At 34.8% G+C, this 18,663-nt stretch overlaps 1 protein-coding gene across 13 annotated transcripts; it reads right to left on the reverse strand.

Annotated features, from left to right (window-relative positions):
• Positions 1 to 1,197: 1,197 nt before the first annotated feature.
• LOC121967390 lies at positions 1,198 to 18,434 on the reverse strand. Of its 13 annotated transcripts, none has more exons than XM_042517567.1 (10): positions 15,446 to 18,434; positions 15,003 to 15,242; positions 13,533 to 13,662; positions 11,330 to 11,482; positions 10,908 to 11,152; positions 10,751 to 10,817; positions 3,962 to 4,168; positions 2,939 to 3,174; positions 1,770 to 1,848; positions 1,198 to 1,657 (listed from the first exon to the last, which is right to left on the reverse strand). In XM_042517567.1, exons 1-10 carry the CDS (start codon positions 18,208 to 18,210, stop codon positions 1,502 to 1,504), a joined length of 4,278 nt encoding a protein of 1,425 aa, XP_042373501.1. In that variant the 5' UTR covers positions 18,211 to 18,434; the 3' UTR covers positions 1,198 to 1,501. The 13 variants fall into 13 exon arrangements, 3 of the variants coding, with proteins under 3 accessions (XP_042373501.1, XP_042373503.1, XP_042373504.1); XR_006107748.1 differs by lacking the exons at positions 1,198 to 1,657; positions 1,770 to 1,848; positions 2,939 to 3,174 and adding exons at positions 7,768 to 8,299; positions 8,381 to 8,476; positions 8,582 to 8,715 and having other exon boundaries at positions 4,032 to 4,168; positions 10,921 to 11,152; XR_006107747.1 differs by lacking the exons at positions 1,198 to 1,657; positions 1,770 to 1,848; positions 2,939 to 3,174 and adding exons at positions 7,768 to 8,303; positions 8,381 to 8,476; positions 8,582 to 8,715 and having other exon boundaries at positions 4,032 to 4,168; positions 10,921 to 11,152.
• Between the last annotated feature and the right edge of the window lie 229 nt (positions 18,435 to 18,663).

The raw sequence follows: 18,663 nt of genomic DNA on the forward strand, positions 1-18,663 counted from the left end.
CTCGCTGAGAGAGGAAGGGAGAAAAATATTGACGCTATTAGCATCTAAACTATCAATATAATTTTTAAATCAAAATGATTCAAATATGATTCAGATGTCTTAGAAAATGGCATATGAAAAATCGAGATGGGCGGAAAGGATAGAATGGAAATAATATACATTTGATTTCGTCATTTAATAAACGACTTTTTATCAAAAGGAGCGGTCACATTTTTTTATTTACCCAAAGGAACACCCTAGTTTTAAAACTACTAAAAAAAACATCAAAAATAGTGTTATTTCCTTCTTACCCTCCTCCCGCCAACCTCCTAAATCCCTTCTCTTTCTCGTTATTTTTCAATACATCCCTTCTCTCTAGGATTAAAAATGATCTAATATTTTTTCATATTTTCTTTGTGAGTATCGGGAATATCCCCATTCATAGGTCCGAAATCCACATCTATGAATTGAAAGGTCCGAATGATCAACTCCGCAATCAGTTGTTAGAATCAATAGGTGTTCAAATCGTTCATTTGAATAAATTGAAACCCTTCTTATTGGATGATCATGATACTTCCAAAAGACCGAAATCCTTGATCAATGGAGGAACAAGATTACCATTTTGCTTCAAAAAGATACCAAAGTGGGTGTACTCTAGGTCTGATAATTTCACATATCAAATCCACCAAGTGATACATTGAAAGCAATGTCTAAAAAGAAAGGATTTAAAAGGGTGACAGAAGGGATAGGAAAATAATAATTTTTTTTTTTTTTAGTACTCTTTGTTTTAAAATTAAAGTATTCAACATGGCCGTTAACAAAGCCGTTTAATAAATGCTAAATTATAGTACATTTTTAATAAATATTTGACGTGTATTTTTGATAAATTACCGGGCAGAGAATCTTCTTTTTAGCTACCGATTTAGAGGAAAAGTGATGTCAATCGACTTGAAATGAGAGAGAGAGTGTGCGCTTTATTGGCTATCGTCTGACATAATTTGAAAATTTCCAGGCACTGATCGATTATGAAGGCAAAGAATCTTAATTAATTAACATTCTTTTGGTGTTATAATATGCATATTATAATGAAGGCAAAGAATTAGGATGATTTGCGAGAAAAACTAATAATAATAATTTTTTGTTTGTAAAGAGATATTTTGAAAGGTTTGGTCTCTCTAGTTTGGTTCATTGTGGGCGAAAGAAAGAAGAATAGCAACATGGATTGGCATTTCTTGGTAGATCTATTAACTTATCAAAACAAATAGTTCCCATTGTCCAACATCAGCACATTCGCACATGAATGCTAACATAAGAGCAAACACAAGCACACTATACTTCCTCATAAACACGTACCTTATGTACAATGTGCGTTTTCTCTTTTCATAACTACCATTCAAAATTATGAAGTATAAATGTGATCTATCCTATGGACAAACGAGATGCAACTCATTTCGTGCTTCTTTTCTATTCTGTTGTCTATCATAAACCTTGACGAAGGGAGGCAAGTGTCACTTTAATTCTCTTAAAGTTTAGTAGGTTTATTCCTTGAAGGTTCTAAAAGTACAGCATATGCCTCTCCAATAATCTTGAACAATCTATCAGCATCCCTGTGGACTTCTTCAGTCACTTCTCTCCTAAGCTTGTCAAGATTTTCGCTTCTGGCCAAGATCTGACCAGCCTGCAACATTGCATTTAAAGTTTTTTTTTAAAAAAAACTTCAGAAGATCTAGTAGTTTTCGATACTTGCATTTCATGACAAGAAATGGTTGGAGATTATCCATGGGATGTACCTTATCTGGATGATGTCTCAGTGCAGCTTTTCGGTATGCCTTCTTTATATCTGCTACAGAGCTTGATGCTTCAATTCCCCTGTGAATTAAGGGTGCCCAAACAATAAGACTAGTAATTATGTCAATGAGAAAAAAATGGAATCAATTTCAATTATAAATTATCAAAACATTTAAGTTGAAACTTTTGTAATCCAAGAACACTCTGTATCCAATTTCAGGGTTTTGAATCAAGCATTCTGTCTTTTCGCATCTGAAACTTCTTTTTTAAGTTATTGATCAGAGCAGAGAAAGATTAAACAAAGTAAATAAGGGTACAGAACAAAACCATAATATATAAATATTTTCATATAGCTGATCCTAAATGATTGAATCATGTGGCAATGATTCAATCATTTAGGATCAGCTATATGAAAAACATGATGAGGAGGAGGAGGATATTTATATCTACATTATTACAAGGTATTTTCCCTTCAAGTTGCTAAAATATATGTTGGAACCATAACTTGTTACAAATATATTCATTTAGGAGCTCTTGGAGGCTTTGTTGACAAGAATACCAATGGCCAACTGGTCTAATAAAGGATTTTCAACAATTTGGAAGAGGACATTGAGGTCATTCATAGCTATTTATTCGTAGCTATATAGTAGGTACTAACCATATCCACATCAACAAACTGGATTAGTCCTAGCTATTTAGATTAGCTACATAAATCTAATCCTCCGTTCAAACTACATCACTATTAATATTCAGATTTTAATTCACTTTTAATCAGGTTAGCTAGAGTTTCCTTTGATCTCTGTCTACTTCTCACACCTTCAAATCTAATTGATCAGTATGTTAAAATATTATTGGTTGCTTTGAATATGTCCGTACTAACTTTACTTGTATTCTCTTATTTTAGTGTCTAGGTTCGCACCTAGTTGCTAATATATAGTAGCAATTAATTAGGAAGTAGACAGGCAGAAGGGTGGGTCTATAACAGTTGTTGAGCGTCACCAGTTCAACCCACCTGATCTTGCCCTAATTCTAGTGTCATAAATGTCAGACTATTGGAGAAGATGGAAGTGTAATTTAGACCTTGAATTCCTTCATGACTTCTTTAACAGAATACAACTATTAGTTAAATATAAAAACAATAAAAGGCAAACCCAAATTAGCAAGAACTCACAAAATAAGGCACATATCCAAAGGGATATCTTTCCTAGCCTCTTCCTCCGTAATAGAAAGCCACAACCGAGCTTGACATAAATCACTTTGGTTAGGGACAGCACTTTCCAAAGTACCAGCTTGGTTATCCTCAACTTTAATTTGCTTTTCCAAAAGAGACACAAGTCTGCGCAGATCATTAGATGCTTGTTCATAGTCTCTGATCCTCTCATATAAGGAAGCCCTTCTAGAAAGTACCTGTTGTACATCATCAATGAAAGCTATTTAGTACATGGAATAAAAGAAGAGTATTAAAGAGATGTCATTGTTAAGAACATTTGAGTTCTTCCAAGCATAAGCTTGAAGGGGAATTGAAATTTAAAAAATCAACTACCAAGTTATTGTATGTAGTCTGATAACAACTGTTCTTAACCAAAAAGTGCTTGTGCATATTGTTCAGAACACCATATTTAGAACCATCTTGCAGAGATCAGAAATCTACTTTCAATGAACAAGTGAAACATTGCCTTCCTCTCAGAAAGGAAGCAAATATTGATTTGCATAACATGCAATATATATTATCTCAGCTCTCCTTATGTGATGAGTTTGATGCAAATTTGGCTTGGAACAGTTAGATTCCAAAATGTTTAGCTTCTGACCACCTTGGACCTTTTCTTAATTTGAAGGTTAATTTGTAACTTTTTGGTCCCATTTTTTGAAGAGTTTCCTACTTAGGAATTTGTCACCAAATTACAGATTGATTTGATGAGATTTGTTCTTCCAAATTTTAGTCCATCTATAGATATTTTGAGTGCATGTATGGATTGTGGTGGCCAAAAAGTACTATGCTTTCCAATTAAGGACCCAATGTCCCTGTTAAAGAAAACCAACAAAAGTGGATAATATCATGTATTGCATAAACTAGGTTTGGGTGAAGAGACTTGTAATGGCTTAGGATAATGTGCAAATGAAGAGGACAAGGACTTGAAGCCAACAAACTTAAAATTACCATATGAGAGCTTAAGAAAGAAAATAGCTGACCAACCTTCGGATAGGTAGCATCAAGGGCTATGGCCAGACTGCAATCCGCAATTGCATCAGTAATTTGGCCTACAGATTGATATGCAGCAGCACGGTTACAGAGGCATATTGCTGCAAAAGGACGTGATTCAATATTAAATGCTAAAGCAGCACTGTAATGCTTTATTGCATCAAGATGTCTTCCCTCTTTAAAGGCTTGATTTCCAGCAGCCTGAGAATGAGAGTTATAAAAATAATGACACCAATAGGCTCTGGATGTATAAACATAAAAAAATTCAATATACAATTATGAAAATAAACAACAACCAAAAATCACACAATAATAATTCCGATAATAAAGTTAGCAGACTTCTAAAGGAATTTGCCATTATTAGATATCATAATTTTCAAATGTCAGTCTAATTATCTACTAGTGTCAGTATAGTGTACCTATGTCGCTATGTAATCTACCTCGTGAATAAGCACAAATTTACTTTTATTTCTTATTTTAAAGTATTGTCTCAATTGAATTAGAGAGTGTAATATTATTAATTGACAAGATTTGATAGATGGTTGAATGTCTCTTTCTTTGATGATCTTTCCTTTAAATAAGAATTTCTGTACAACCTATTTTAGATAAGAAAATATTTACAGCAATTACACTAATTACTGCTAATCTACTTTAGATAATTACACCTAATCTATCTTAAGTAAGAATATATACAACTAATACACAAATTATGATAAATTAAATCTTGAAATCTCAACCATAATTTCTATCATAATCTTAGCAATTGACAGCTCACAACCTCTGCTATTAATATCCCCCTTCAAATTGATACTGGATGATCAGAAAGCATCAATTTGGTAACCAAGAAATGATGTCGTTGTCGTGAGAAAGCCTTGGTAAATGCATTAGCAATCTATTAAACAGTGTTGATATGAGGTAGAAAAATGACATGGGCATCATATGCTTCACGAATAGAGTGATAATCCACTTCTATGTGCTTGGTGCACTTGTGAAACACTAGTTTAGTTGTAATTTGGATAGCATTAGTATTATCCGCATGAAGCGGAGTAGGTTCCATTTGAGGAAACCCAAGCGCACCCAACAGTCCTCGAAATCAAACAATCTCAGAACATGCAGAGGACATAGCACCATATTCAGACTCAATGGAGGATTTCGACACCCGATCTTGCTTTTCCAAGAGACAAGAGAGTTACTGATGAACATGCACCGGCTAGTAATGGAACGTCGAGTATCAGAACAACCAGCTCAGTCGAGGGGTCACTATATGCAACCAAGTGAATAGGAGAATCCATAGGAAAGAAAAGACCTATGGTAGAAGTGCCTTGAAAAATAGCGAACAATGCGACGAACAATAGCCAAGTGAAAGTGCCGAGGGGCCTGCATAAATTGACTAACTCATTGGACAACAAATGAAATGTCAGGCCGAGTAATAGTTAGATAATTCAAGCTCCCCACTAAACGTCTATATAAGGAGGGATCAGGAAGAAAATCACCCTCATCATGACGATATTTAACATTCACTTCTAAGGGAGTATCAATAGATCGATCATCTCGAAGACTAGCCAATGTAATTATCTCCTAAACATATTTATAATGATTTAAGAAAATACCAGCCCCTATAAAGCTCACTTCAAGGCCTAAAAATTGCGTAAAGGACCAGGTCCTTCATATGAAAAGGGCTTTGAAGGCGCTGTTGAGGATGAGAAATCAATTCAAAGTCAATCCCTATAATAATGATATCATCAACATATACTAGGAGCAAAACAATTCCTTTAGCAGTCTTGCAAAGAAACAAAGAGGAATCATATTGACTCTGGACAAAAGAGAAGCAAATAAACGTGGATCGAAACTTATCAAACTAAGCACGTGGAGCCTGTTTTAAACCATAGAGTGACATTTTTAGTTTACAAACATCATAAGAGGGTGTAGAAAACAATCCTAGTGGTGGAGTCGTATAAATTGCTTCCTTAAGATCCCCATGTAAAAAGGCATTCTTAACATCCATCTGTTGTAACGACCAGCCCTTAGAACTAGCAATAGCTGGAACAAGTCGCACTGTCGACATTCTAGCTACTAGTGCAAATGTCTCCTCATAATCAGCTTCATACTCTTGTCGATTTCCTAGTGCCACCAACCTTGCTTTGTATCAGTCAAGTGAGCCATTAGATCTCAGCTTAATAGAATATACTTATTTACAACCAATAGGTTTGATACCAGTGGGACAGGGAACAATATCCCAACTATGGTTCTCTTGAAGAACTTGAAGTTCCTCTTGCATGGCTTTCTCCCAACATACATGTTTAGTGGTCTAAGAATAAGAGGTAGGAACAGTAAAATCAGCTAAAATATTAGAAAAATCATACCTATTAGGAGGACAACTGATACAATTAGATTTTCGAGGAGCCACTGACGTGGACACCGGATCAAGGTCAAGAAGGATTTGCGATGATGGGGGTTGTCATAGCTGATAGACAAAACCAAGTTTAAAATGCTCAATGGAGAGAGATATATCATCAAAGCTAGAAAGAAGAACACCATTTGAAGGGAGATCTTGCTACTGAAAATAGTACTCATGTTCAAAGAAAACCACATTTCTAGAAACACGTAGTCGATTAGTGGCAACATCATAACACAGAAATCCTTTGTGAGTAGTGCTATATCCCAAAAATGCACACCTTACTGATTGAGCTATAAGCTTGTGGCGTTCATGTGAAAGTAAGTGAACAAAGCAAACACATCCAAAAGTGTGTAGCATACGATAATCAGGTTGCATACCAAAAAGATGGGAGTAAGAAGAATCAAAATTCAATTGTTGAGAAGATAGTCGATTGATCAAATAAGCTTCCATCCAAAATCTATGCAGAACTAATGTCTCTAATAGTAAAATGTGAAGTATAACCAGCAAGTGACGATTCTTCCATTCAGCCACCTAGGGGTATAAGGGCATGTTCGTTGAAATATAATGCCTTTTTGTTGTAGAAAAACTTGAAAATCATGTGACATATACTCAACACCATTATCAGACTATAAAACCTTAACGGAGGTGGAAAATTGAGTCTCAATAGAAGCCACAAAAATTTTGAAAACAGTTAACACTTCAGCTTTCGTACGCAGAAAATATATCCATGTGAAACGACTATAGTCATTAATGAATGTCACAAAATATTTATACTACACATGTGAAATGATAGGAGTAACACCCCAAATATCACTATGTATAATCTCAAAACATGTATTAGCACGAGTACCATAAGTAGGAAAAAGTAACACTTTACTCTTTCCTAGTTTACAAACAAAGCAATCAAGAGATAAACTATTAAAAGAACACTGATTTTTGTTGCCAAGAAAACCATGTTTTATCAAATAAGGCAATATCAAATTATTTGGATGGCTCAATCGTTTATGCCAAACGTCAACCTTATTTTCAATATAATAGAAGTCAAAGACAAAGTTCTAGGAATAGTAAATTGCAATGGAAATAATCTGCCTATTTTAGGCCCCCTCACGACCACCTTCATGACCTCTGATCTTGCACCAGACAACCATGATGAGAGAAATTTACATCACAGTTATTATCCACCCAACATAAATTAAACTAATAGGCAATCCAGGAGAGACAAATACATGACGAAAGCAAGGTCCAATATCACCAATGGCTGTAATTGGAAGATTACTACCACTAGCAATCTGAATATTTTATTTACTAGTATACTTCTAAAGATTATACAGCTAATTAGGTAATCCAGTCATATGATTTAATGCCCCATAATCAACAAACCAAGGAGAAGAAACAATCTTACCTTGACTATGAAGTCCAAGAGTAGAAAATGCTGTGATGATCATCTGTTGGTACATTTCTGAGTAGCAAAAGACTGACTTGTGCTAGCAATTGTGGCTGTAGAATTGATAGTGGTAGGATTTGAGATAGCAGCTTAGCTTGGCCTCGTCGATTTTCTAGGCATGTAGGACATTACTTGATAATGTGTTCATTCTGTTTACAATAATTGCAGAATTTTTTACCACAATTGCGAGCAATTGCCTCAACACTTTGCAACTATAGCACTGCATTTGTCCCTTCTCTTGGTTCTTCCCTTGAGCAGCATAAGCAACATTAACAACCTTAGATATTTCCTTGGATGAACCTAAACAACTTGTGTAGCCATTCTTTGTTCTTCACGCAACAATTCTCCAAGACATATATCCAAGGAAGGAATAGGATTTCTATTCAGTAATCCAACCCGTGCAACTTCAAATTCTGGCCCAATTTCATCAAAAACTGATCGCGTCTACTATCTTTATGAATTGCTTGAAGGCTGGCTAAGACCTCTTTAGCTACCTTTGAATAAATAAGACCAAAATATTTGCTCCTTAGATTAATAAACCCAGAATAATACTACTCAATAGGGAGATTACCTTGACTAAAGTTACCAATCTCAAGTTCTAGTTGAAATCATCTTACAGTGTTATCTTGATGATATATGCGTTGCAGATAATCCCACATCTCCTTCACTGTACTAAAGGAACACAAATTGTTCACCATATGAGGTTCAATAAAACCTAAAATCCAAGAGATGATTCAACCATCCTTTGCCTCCCATTGACTAAGTTTTGTACCTTCTTTAGGAGTAGGAGCAAACCCGTCAATATGATTCCAAAGCTCCTTCCCTTTCAAAAACATTCTGAACTGAAATTCCCATACTGCATAATTCTTTCCTCTAAATTTGATAGCCAAAGTCTCTGTAGACATGCTTACAAGAACATTCTTCCAGATAAAATGAAATCTCAAAGCAAAAGTTGTTGATGAGAAATTACTCAACCCAAAAAAATGAAAGCAAACCAGAAAACTTTGTAAGACCGAAGCAAAAAGAAACTGATAGAGATTCGAATATTTAGTTATGAATTTTAGAGGTTGGCTCTGATGCCATGACAAGATTTGATAAAATGGTTGAATGCCTCTTTCTTTGATGATCTTTCTTTTAAATAAGAATTTCTGTACAACATATTTTAGACAAGAAAATATTTACAGCAATTACACTCAGTAATTACTGCTAATTTGTTTTAAGTAAGAATATATACAACTAATACACAAATTATGAGAAATTAGATATGGAAATCTCAGCCATAATTTCTGTCATAATCTTAGCAATTGACAGCCCATTGATATTGATCAATGAAAAGAGGGCTACCATAACATGATAACTATAGAAGTCCAATTGACAATTCATTTACTTTTGTCAACATATTAGCAGTTTGACTGATTTAATCTTCTGTTTTACCAGCTTTCCTCACACAGTTTGCATTTTGTCATTGTTATTCATTATTCATTTGATAGAAGTTGCTATCGGCCACATAAACATACAATAGGACGTTTCATCTTATATTACTACCTACTAATATAATTTCTATTGCAAATGGACAAATATTTTTATCCACCAATCTATTCAATGTCAGAATCAAAACTGCTATTAGTGTCACTATTTGTGTTTCCATAGTGGGAATCAAATTAAAGCCATAAATACGTAGTCAACAGATTAAATTAAAAGTAGCGCAATTTGTGGAGTAAGTGTTTTAACAATTTGCTTGTGATCTTGATAAAACTACATAATCAATTGGCTAGAGATCAATGATCACCAAGTTTCTTAAACAATTCCAATTAGACCCTCTATATGAACAATTTTGATATTCTTGGTGAGATTGAAAAATATAAAATGTTCATATTCCTACATTTATATTCTAAGACATGATAAATTATGTGACAATTATAATTATAAAAATTATTATAACTAAATTTTAGCCTCATAAAACTGCTCTCTATTCTTACAATCCTCTCCCCGTTACCTAGGTAAGATCTCAATTTCAATAACCATGCCAATGTCCATATCTTCTATGACATTTTCCTAGTCTTACACTAATCTCCTGCTACAACCACTCCCTTTCATGATTTCCTATTGTCATCCATCATGATGATTGAATCACTTCTTATTCCTGTCCACAGCACTCGCTTTCTTACTGAGATATTTAATAAACCATAGATGACTTGCAATGATTATGATAATGAGAAGAAATATGAAGTTAGACCATCATCACGTCCATCAAACTGAAAGATTAATTTGTTATGATGAATTTGCAACCAAAGTATAATGACTATCTAACATTTCAGTATCCCATGACAAGAAGATTTATATGCCAGGAAAGTGGAAAGAATTGTGTATCATCATACATTGTTGACATCACAGTCATCAAAAATTGAATAGATGCGTCTATCATCGAAAATTTCATGTTTGGTGATGCACATGGTTGTAAGCTCCAGATTCCTATGAAGCAAACAGAAAATTAACAGGCCTACTGCTAGACCAGGATGCATCTTCAAACCAGATGCTGTTCCTGCAGTTATTGCTTCACTTCTTTGATTATCAGTCTTTCATTAAATCCCCTACTAGCTTTTGGTTATCATTTTTTGTTACCACTTGTTGAAATGATTTCAGTATCTCCAATTTTACTTACTTTGCCCTTTTATTCTCATCATAAACAATCACTAAGCCGATATGTCATTGTTTTAAAGTAAACCAACACCTACCATAACAAAATAAATACCATGAAAACAAAAGCCACATAGGGTATGCCCTAACAAAGTGGAGCTGAACTTATGTTACCAAATGTTCTGAGATTACAGAAAATAAAAGCCAAAGGTATGCTTAGGTGCCTGGAGTATAAATCATGTTACATAAATTTTTTAAAATAGTTCTACTAAGCATAATGCCAAAAGGGAAATAAATGGCTTACTTTAAGGCGTAACAGCTCACATACGGAGGCATACAGTGATGTGGAAGAGTCTGATTTGCTGCTATCCCTAGGTAAATAAAATATTTGTAAGAAAATATTTGAAGAAACAACATTATCCTGTTAAATTCTGAGATAATATAGTGAAATTTAACAGTACTTGTCCACTATACTTTTCCCTTGTTCAAGCTTCTTCAGCAATTCAAATGCTTGATCTAGTCTTCCTAAATAGAAGTTAGCCTTTGCCTTTAGGAGCCAACGCCAACCATATAGGGGAAAAAATTTGAGATTTACAGAGTTATCTTCTTTGTTTGATTGTAAATTGGCTCCAGAAGATAAAGCATTAACTTCGGCATGTCCCATAGTCTGCTCACAAAAGTTGATTACTTCTTCATACCTTTGAAGCTGTAAAATTGAAGAACAACATTCAGGATACTAAAATAGATCTTTAAAACATGTATTTGAGATAATATGAATCCTCTAGCTACTTTCCAATATATATTCGAATAGAAGAGAAGAATGGTCATTATGGTACGAAGGACGCTATTCAAACCATAGACACTTAAATTTAAAATTACAAACCATGAGAAGAGCCTCAGCTTTCATTGCCATTAATTTTTCTGAATGTGCACTTATTATTAAGGACTCAGAGATCAATTGTAACGCCTTTGTCACTCCATCAGATGTCCTTTTGAGTAAAAGCTCCTCAGCCTGGCTCATGTGATCAGCCACTTGCTATGGCACCAAAGAAGTATTTCAGTCTACCAATTTGTGAAGGCAAAGGTAATCGAACAAAAAGCACACACAACTAGCATAACTAAAGCAAAGAGAATAATCCAACATGAAAATTTTATTTGTTGAGGATTAGCACATATAACAGTAGTCTAGCAATGTTAATCATCAATTAGTTGTGAGAACCAAACCATAAAAAAATAGAAGGTAACTCTTTCTTCCAAATACGTTACAACATAGTTAATTATTATGGTTCATATGTGGCTGGAATGAGCCAGCAGCAAAGCATAAATACAAATTTCCTTTTCAAATTACTCAAACCCTCAGTGGATTCTTCATATACTTGAACCCTTCAATCAGGTAAAAATTTAATTTCCATATAGCATTTGAATTGTACCATTAAGTAGAGAAAACATGAATGTGTATGTCCATGTCATGAATGAAATGGGTCAAAATAGAACCCTTTATCAGGGAGTTCAATTAGTCATCCTACATTGGCACTCCATGATAAAGTGAGTTATCATTGAAGAAAAATGCAAATATAATCTGCATTTACTGGTAATATGGGCCTCATGCAACAGTATATGTAATTTATGTGCTGCAAATTAAAGTAATAAAACAATTGAAGGAGTAGCTCAGGAATTGCATCTCTACTTAAATGACAATGACATCAAAATTAAATAATACATACCAACTATTATTAGTTGACTACATGGATTAAACACTATTGAGCTCAATGCACAACCATCATCATCAACAAGCTATATTTGTCCCAACTATTTAAGATTGGCTACATGAATTTTATCCCTTGTTTGAGCTTGAACTGATGGAAAGACTATATCACTATTGATATACAAATTAGTTAAATTACTTTTTATAACAATAGCTAATTTTTATTTTTTTTTTGGCATTCCCTTACCTCTCACACCTTCCACTCTAATGAATTCAACTTTTCTAATTATAAAATATATTGTTGCTTTAGAGCATGTCCATACCATGATCATATATCTCAACTTTGAGGCTTCAGCAATCCCATGAAATTTTCTGATAAGAGAGAGAATATTCATAGATAAACACTTGAAAAGAAAAAACCCACAAAATCCACATTCTTGAGAGCATTTAGTGGGGATTCGTAGGCTATTGAGAGAATTTGTTGTAAAATTTCTATATACTTTTATATATCAAAGTAAATCCTATATCATGTTGATATTCAGATTTTAGAGCATTTGAAATTGTTAATATGTAGTACCAGAGACTTCCAGATGTACAAATAAAAAGTGATGACAAACACATGCTGAGTTGTTCTCTCAATCTAGTCTTCATGTTAGCTTTAGGGAGTTTTCACAATGCTGAATTTTTGGTCAGCGGAGTAAGTGAATAACATAAGATTCATAACATGCTAAACAAATAAGATTGTACCACAAACAACAACAAGCACTTGCTAAATTTCATCTATCTGCCTAGACTTCAAAAAATTCTTGCTTAGTATATCTCTTTTGAAAATACCATGCTGCACATAAATCAGATATCCAACCTTAGAAGGCTAAGGCAGCGTTTGGTTTGTAAATTTTCTATTTTCATTTTCTGAGAAAATAAAAAATATTGTTTGGTTGGCAATTTCCACATTTGTTTTCTAGAAAAGGAGATATCATTTTATGGGAAAATAGAGAATGTCTAAAAGTCATTTTCTAAGAAAAGGAAAAATGCATGTTTTTTAGAAAATGAAAATAGAAATCAAACACTCTCTAAGATATCCCTTTCCAAAAGCATACTAGTCTTTATATTTTGCTACATGCATGACTTTGTAAGTACAAATTCAACTGACAAAAAATAAACTAGTAAAAAGTCAATAGCTTAAGGAATTGCTTGCAGGCAAATTAGTTACCATTTTCTCAAAAGATATCACAAAAACTTTCTGATCCTGCAGGTCCTTACTGGTCTAACCGTTATTGAGGCAATCTCATAAGTCATTTTGCATGTAATAGAAACCATACATCAGCCATGCTATATCAGAAGACCAAATAATCAGCACAAGAACTAGATCAAGTGCTACCTGAGCTTTCTGAAGTCCATCAGAAGACTGTGTCAATATTTTTTCATCCAGATTCCCATCATGTTTTGAGAGCAAGCAGTCATTAAAAAATTTTATTGCTTCATCAACTTCACCCAGTGTGAGATGGCAACTATATCAAGTAACAAACTATAAGGTAATAGTTTTTAGTTGTATAAATCATAATGCAACATAAAACAAAAAAGCAACCAAACATCTGACCATCAATTAAATTAAGTTTAATAAAAAAGCATCTACAAAAAATAACAAAAGTGCACTGGCTATCACAACCAAAGGTAAGATAGAAGTAATCTGCAGCAAAAAAGACTATTTAAATTGTCATTTAACAGCTAGTGGTAACCATTAAATCATCCTGAGTACGGGCATCTTTTAGAATATGGAACATGAACCCCTGTAAGAAGAAAAAGGAACTTGTATACCAGACTTAATGGCCTTTATTATGACTTAATATGTAGATTGTACGTCAAAATCACTATCCACTAAGAGGATTAAATTATAGTCATGAATAGAAGCAATAGTCCATTCCTCCACCATATTTGCAGAAATAATTTAAATAGATGAATATTTAACTTTCACATCTTAGTCTCCACTTTTAAGCTTCAACATTTAAGTTCAAGTAAAAGAGAATGGATCAGCGGTTGGTTTATCTCTTCCATTTTACTATGATTTCACTGAATTATCTTTTCTTTTTTAAGTCCATCCTCGTTTGCCTTAAGTTTCAAATGTTAATTGTGATATCCTTTTCTAGGAAAAAAAAATGTCTCCACATAAACAGAGCTTTCAAGGAACAAGTAGAATATGGAACATGAACCCATGTAAGAAGAAAAAGGAACTTGTATACCAGACTTGATGGCCTTCATTATGACTTGACATGCAGATTGTAGGCCAAAATCACTAGTCACCAAGAGGATTAAATTATAGTCATGAATAGAAGCAATAGTTCATTCCTCCACCATATTTGCAGAAATAATTAAAATAGATGAATATTTAACTTTCACATCTCAGTCTCCACTTTTCAGTTTCCAACATTTAAGTTCAAGTAAAAGAGAATTGATCAGAGGTTGGTTTATCTCTTCCATTTTACTATGATTTCATTGAATTATCTTTACTTTTTATGTCCATCCTCGTTTGTCTTGAGTTTCAAGTGTTAATTGTGATATCCTTTTTTAGAAAAAAAAAAAATGTCTCCACATAAACAGAGCTTTCAAGGAACAAGTAGTTAGAAAAAGCACTTGATTCTTTTTGCACTCAGAATTTAGACAATCCACACTTTCCATCATGAAGACATATGATTCACTAAATTAGCACGCTTTTCAGAAGAGTCGGGGAAACTATCCCAAGATTCACGACAATCATCAAGTATAATGTACATGTATAAAATCTGATTGGAATCAAATACTACATGTAATGAATGAAAATATGGCATCAACCACCAAATCAATAAAGACTCACCTTGCAGCCCTGACTTGAGCCCGGAGGAAGCTGGAATCTATTGCAATAGCTAGCATACAGTCATTAAGAGCATCTCTCATTCTTCCAAGGGAAATCCGTGCAGCTGAACGATTACTATAGCACAACATCAATGCTTGATTGCAGCTTTGAGTATTTTCTTTCTGAAAGATAGAGTTCAGCCCTCGTGTATAGTACTCTTCAGCTTCGAGAAGATGTCCTTCTGCATAAGCTTGATTACCCCTAATGAAGGTGAAATTGTCAACAATGTAACGCCCATTTGTATTAACTGATAACATTTTGCAAACAACAAGCCCTTGTAATATTGAATAAAGTTAATCAAAGTCACTGTCATAGGTACTCAGTTACAGGTGCTGCTCCATGTACCTTACAAAATACATGAAAGTGCACAAAAAGAGTTAATAAATGAGAAAATATATAAGTACCTAAGTCTCCACTTTTCACAAGCTTCCTGTTCTGCTACTCTTCCAGGGTCAGAAATTATGAACTCTTTCTTGACCTCCAGGCTGGTATTTGTGCCATCTCCAGTATTGCTCACATTTTTATTTCCTATTGCATGATTTGGTTGCATTGACTTGCTGGGAATTTGAAGAATATTTATTGATGAATCCATGGGAGCAATATTTGAAATAGGATTTAAAATCTCATGAACAACTTTCATCTTGTTTTTCTTTCGGTATTGATACTTTGATGCTGACAATGGACTTTGAATCAAAGATGATGCACCAAACATAAAATTTTCACCATCAAAGTCTTCTACAGAAGAATTGAAAGTAAAGCATGTTCCTCCCTGACCAGCACCTAGAGGTTCAATCTCTGTTGCAGCAATGCTACTTCCACAAGCAACATCCTCAGTTTCAGACTTTGGAACAAATTTTTCTGAATATTTGAGACCAAATTCTCTGTCTAAATAAGATACAGAATCATTTTGATTTAGTTCACCATGTGTTGGATCATCTCCAGTGTTATTCAAGTTTTGTGTGGTAGAAATAAGGCATTCACTTTCATCTAAATGGATTGATTTTTGTGTATCGATAGATGCCTGGGTTGAGGCAACATGTTTGGATTTACCTGATGGTACTGAATCTTCTCTTAAACTTGGTTCAGCAACTAAGTTCTCTTGATAAGGAGAATAATCCTTCGATAAGCAACAATCAACAGAATCTGGATATTTACTTTCAAACACTTCTTCAATGGAGGAAAATGTTTGAGCAAAGGTTTGATGCGGTAGAATGATATTTTTTAGTTTACTATTTCTTTTTCTCATTCTGAAATCTTTACAATCAGCCTTCCTTCCAATGAATGGCATAGTTTGACATCGTCCAGAAAATAAACTCTCCTTCAATATGTCTTCTGTAGTTTTTGAACTTCTAAATTCTGTTTGTGCAATTCCTGCTTGCTCTGGCATACCTGTGAAATTGAAGACAGTCCTGACATTATCTGATTCTAGCTCTCTCTGAATCTCCACTTTGTTATCCATCTCAGCTGATGGATTTACAGGACTACAGGCAGAGGAAGTCAAAGAAGACTTGTCATTAACAAACACAAAAGAACTAGCCATTTTGTGTTTTGTACTCTCATCAGCTTGGTTTCTCATTTCGGAAGAAATATCATCACCTGAATCTTGCAAATTCATCTTCTCCATTTCATCATGAAGATTACTAGGAAAACATTCACCAAACACAAAAACATCAACAGGATCATGTTTTGTGCTGTCATCATCTTGGTTTCTTTTTTGAGAAGCAAAATCATCACCAGAACTTTGCAAATTCAACTTCTCCATTACATTTTGAAAGCTACTGGGAACAGACTCATGGGACATGAAAGGATTAATAGAATTAAGTTTAGCACTCTCAACAGCTTGGTTTCCCCTTTCTGTATTAATATTATCAACAGGAGTTTGCAAATTCAGCTTCTCTAATTCAGCATGAAAGCTACTCGGAGCAGAATTATTATTACCAAAAACGAAAAAATTAGCAGAATTTAGTCTAGTATCCTCTTTGCCTTGGTTAATCCTTTCAAAAAGAATAGCATCATCAGAATTTTGCAAATTCAGCTTCTCCATTTGATCATGAAGACTAGAGAATGAAGGACTATCAGAAGCTTTAAAAGAACTATCAACTGAATTAGAACATATCCGCACCCGACTATTAAATATGGAAGAAAAATCATCACAAGTTCCACTTTTTACAGGTTGTCTAGTGCTCTTAGCAACACTATCTTTTGAATCTGAATTGCTTGCTGAATTTTCCCCAAAAACAAAGGTATTTTCAAGCTTTCTAGGTACAAAACTATTTACAAATGGAACCCCAGGATTCAGCAGCTTGCCACAATTCAAGGTATCACCTGTGCTCAGACCTATTGAATCAGAATGCATGGGCGTTCTATCCACAAAGGCAGATGTTTCGCTTGATAGTTTATTAGGTCTACCACTTTTAAAACTATTAATTACCTCTCCGGCAAATGGAACACTTTTAGACTTCCCTATCTGAGAACTACCACTTCTGTCATGGCTAAATGCAGAACTAACACTTTTAAAACTAGTGTCTTCCTTCAATTCCCTCCCAAGCAGGAATATATCAGCAGCAGCATCACAACCACTTCTGTCATGGCTAAATGCAGTATTCTCAGCTCCTAAATTTCTGGATGTTGGATTAGACTCATAATCACTATGCTCCAGCTCCGAAGAACGATATTCGGTGCTATGCTCGAACCTGGAGCTTGTCTTAGAGCCACTCCGAAAGACAAAACCACCAGCATCAACTTCATGCTTCAAAGACTCAAACTTACCTGATTCCGAATTCTCTGAAACTTTCTCCTCCTCTTTGGCATGAAATGGATTCCATCCAATGAACTTGTCCTGATGCCCGTGCGTTCCTCCAAACTCATTCGGCCCGGGAGCATCCGATGCCGCAACTGCCGCACCGTAACGAAAGGGATTGAACCTTGTTTCATCCTCAGTGCCCGAAATCACATCCAGCCTCACACGGGAGGATGCACGCTTCTTCCTCGCATTCGCAAGACGGGGTTTTGAGAGCCCGGCGGCCGTCGACTGCTCCCCGGGAGCCAGAACCGAAGGAAGGTCGAGAGCAGGGAAAGGAGGGACAGGGGAAACAAATCGAACATCAGAAGCTCCACCGCCGGAAATGGCAGAGCCGCGGTACCCACGCCCTAGGTCATTCCGACCCATGAAAACATGAGCAGAAGAATTCGGAACGCAGCTGGAAGCGGTGAAGAAAGGAGATCTCACCGATGCTATAAAAATAAGGAAGGAAATGCTTGTATGGAATCAGGCGAAGTCGCTGCCGGCGTCGGGAGATTCAGGCGACCCGATCGATCGGTGGGTTTCGTCGTCTCTTCCGCTACGAAGGCGGCGACGTGCTCTTTTTCAAGTATTTTTTAAATTAAATCGCGTTTCGTGTGATCTCTTAAAAAAAAAACCGTTTAAATATGTGATATCTGTGAAAACATCGCTTGACCCTTAAAATTTTAAAATATTTTTAAATTTGCCCTTGGAAATTGCCCTTTATTTGATTGAGCTTATTCTATGAGTACCGTATAGTGTTAAAATGTATTAAGTACTTATTAAATATTAATTTTATTTATAAATATTATAATCACTTAAGTCGTATTTGTTATGATT

The sequence above is a fragment of the Zingiber officinale genome, chromosome 3B (assembly GCF_018446385.1).
Source record: "Zingiber officinale cultivar Zhangliang chromosome 3B, Zo_v1.1, whole genome shotgun sequence".
Taxonomy (NCBI): domain Eukaryota; kingdom Viridiplantae; phylum Streptophyta; class Magnoliopsida; order Zingiberales; family Zingiberaceae; genus Zingiber; species Zingiber officinale.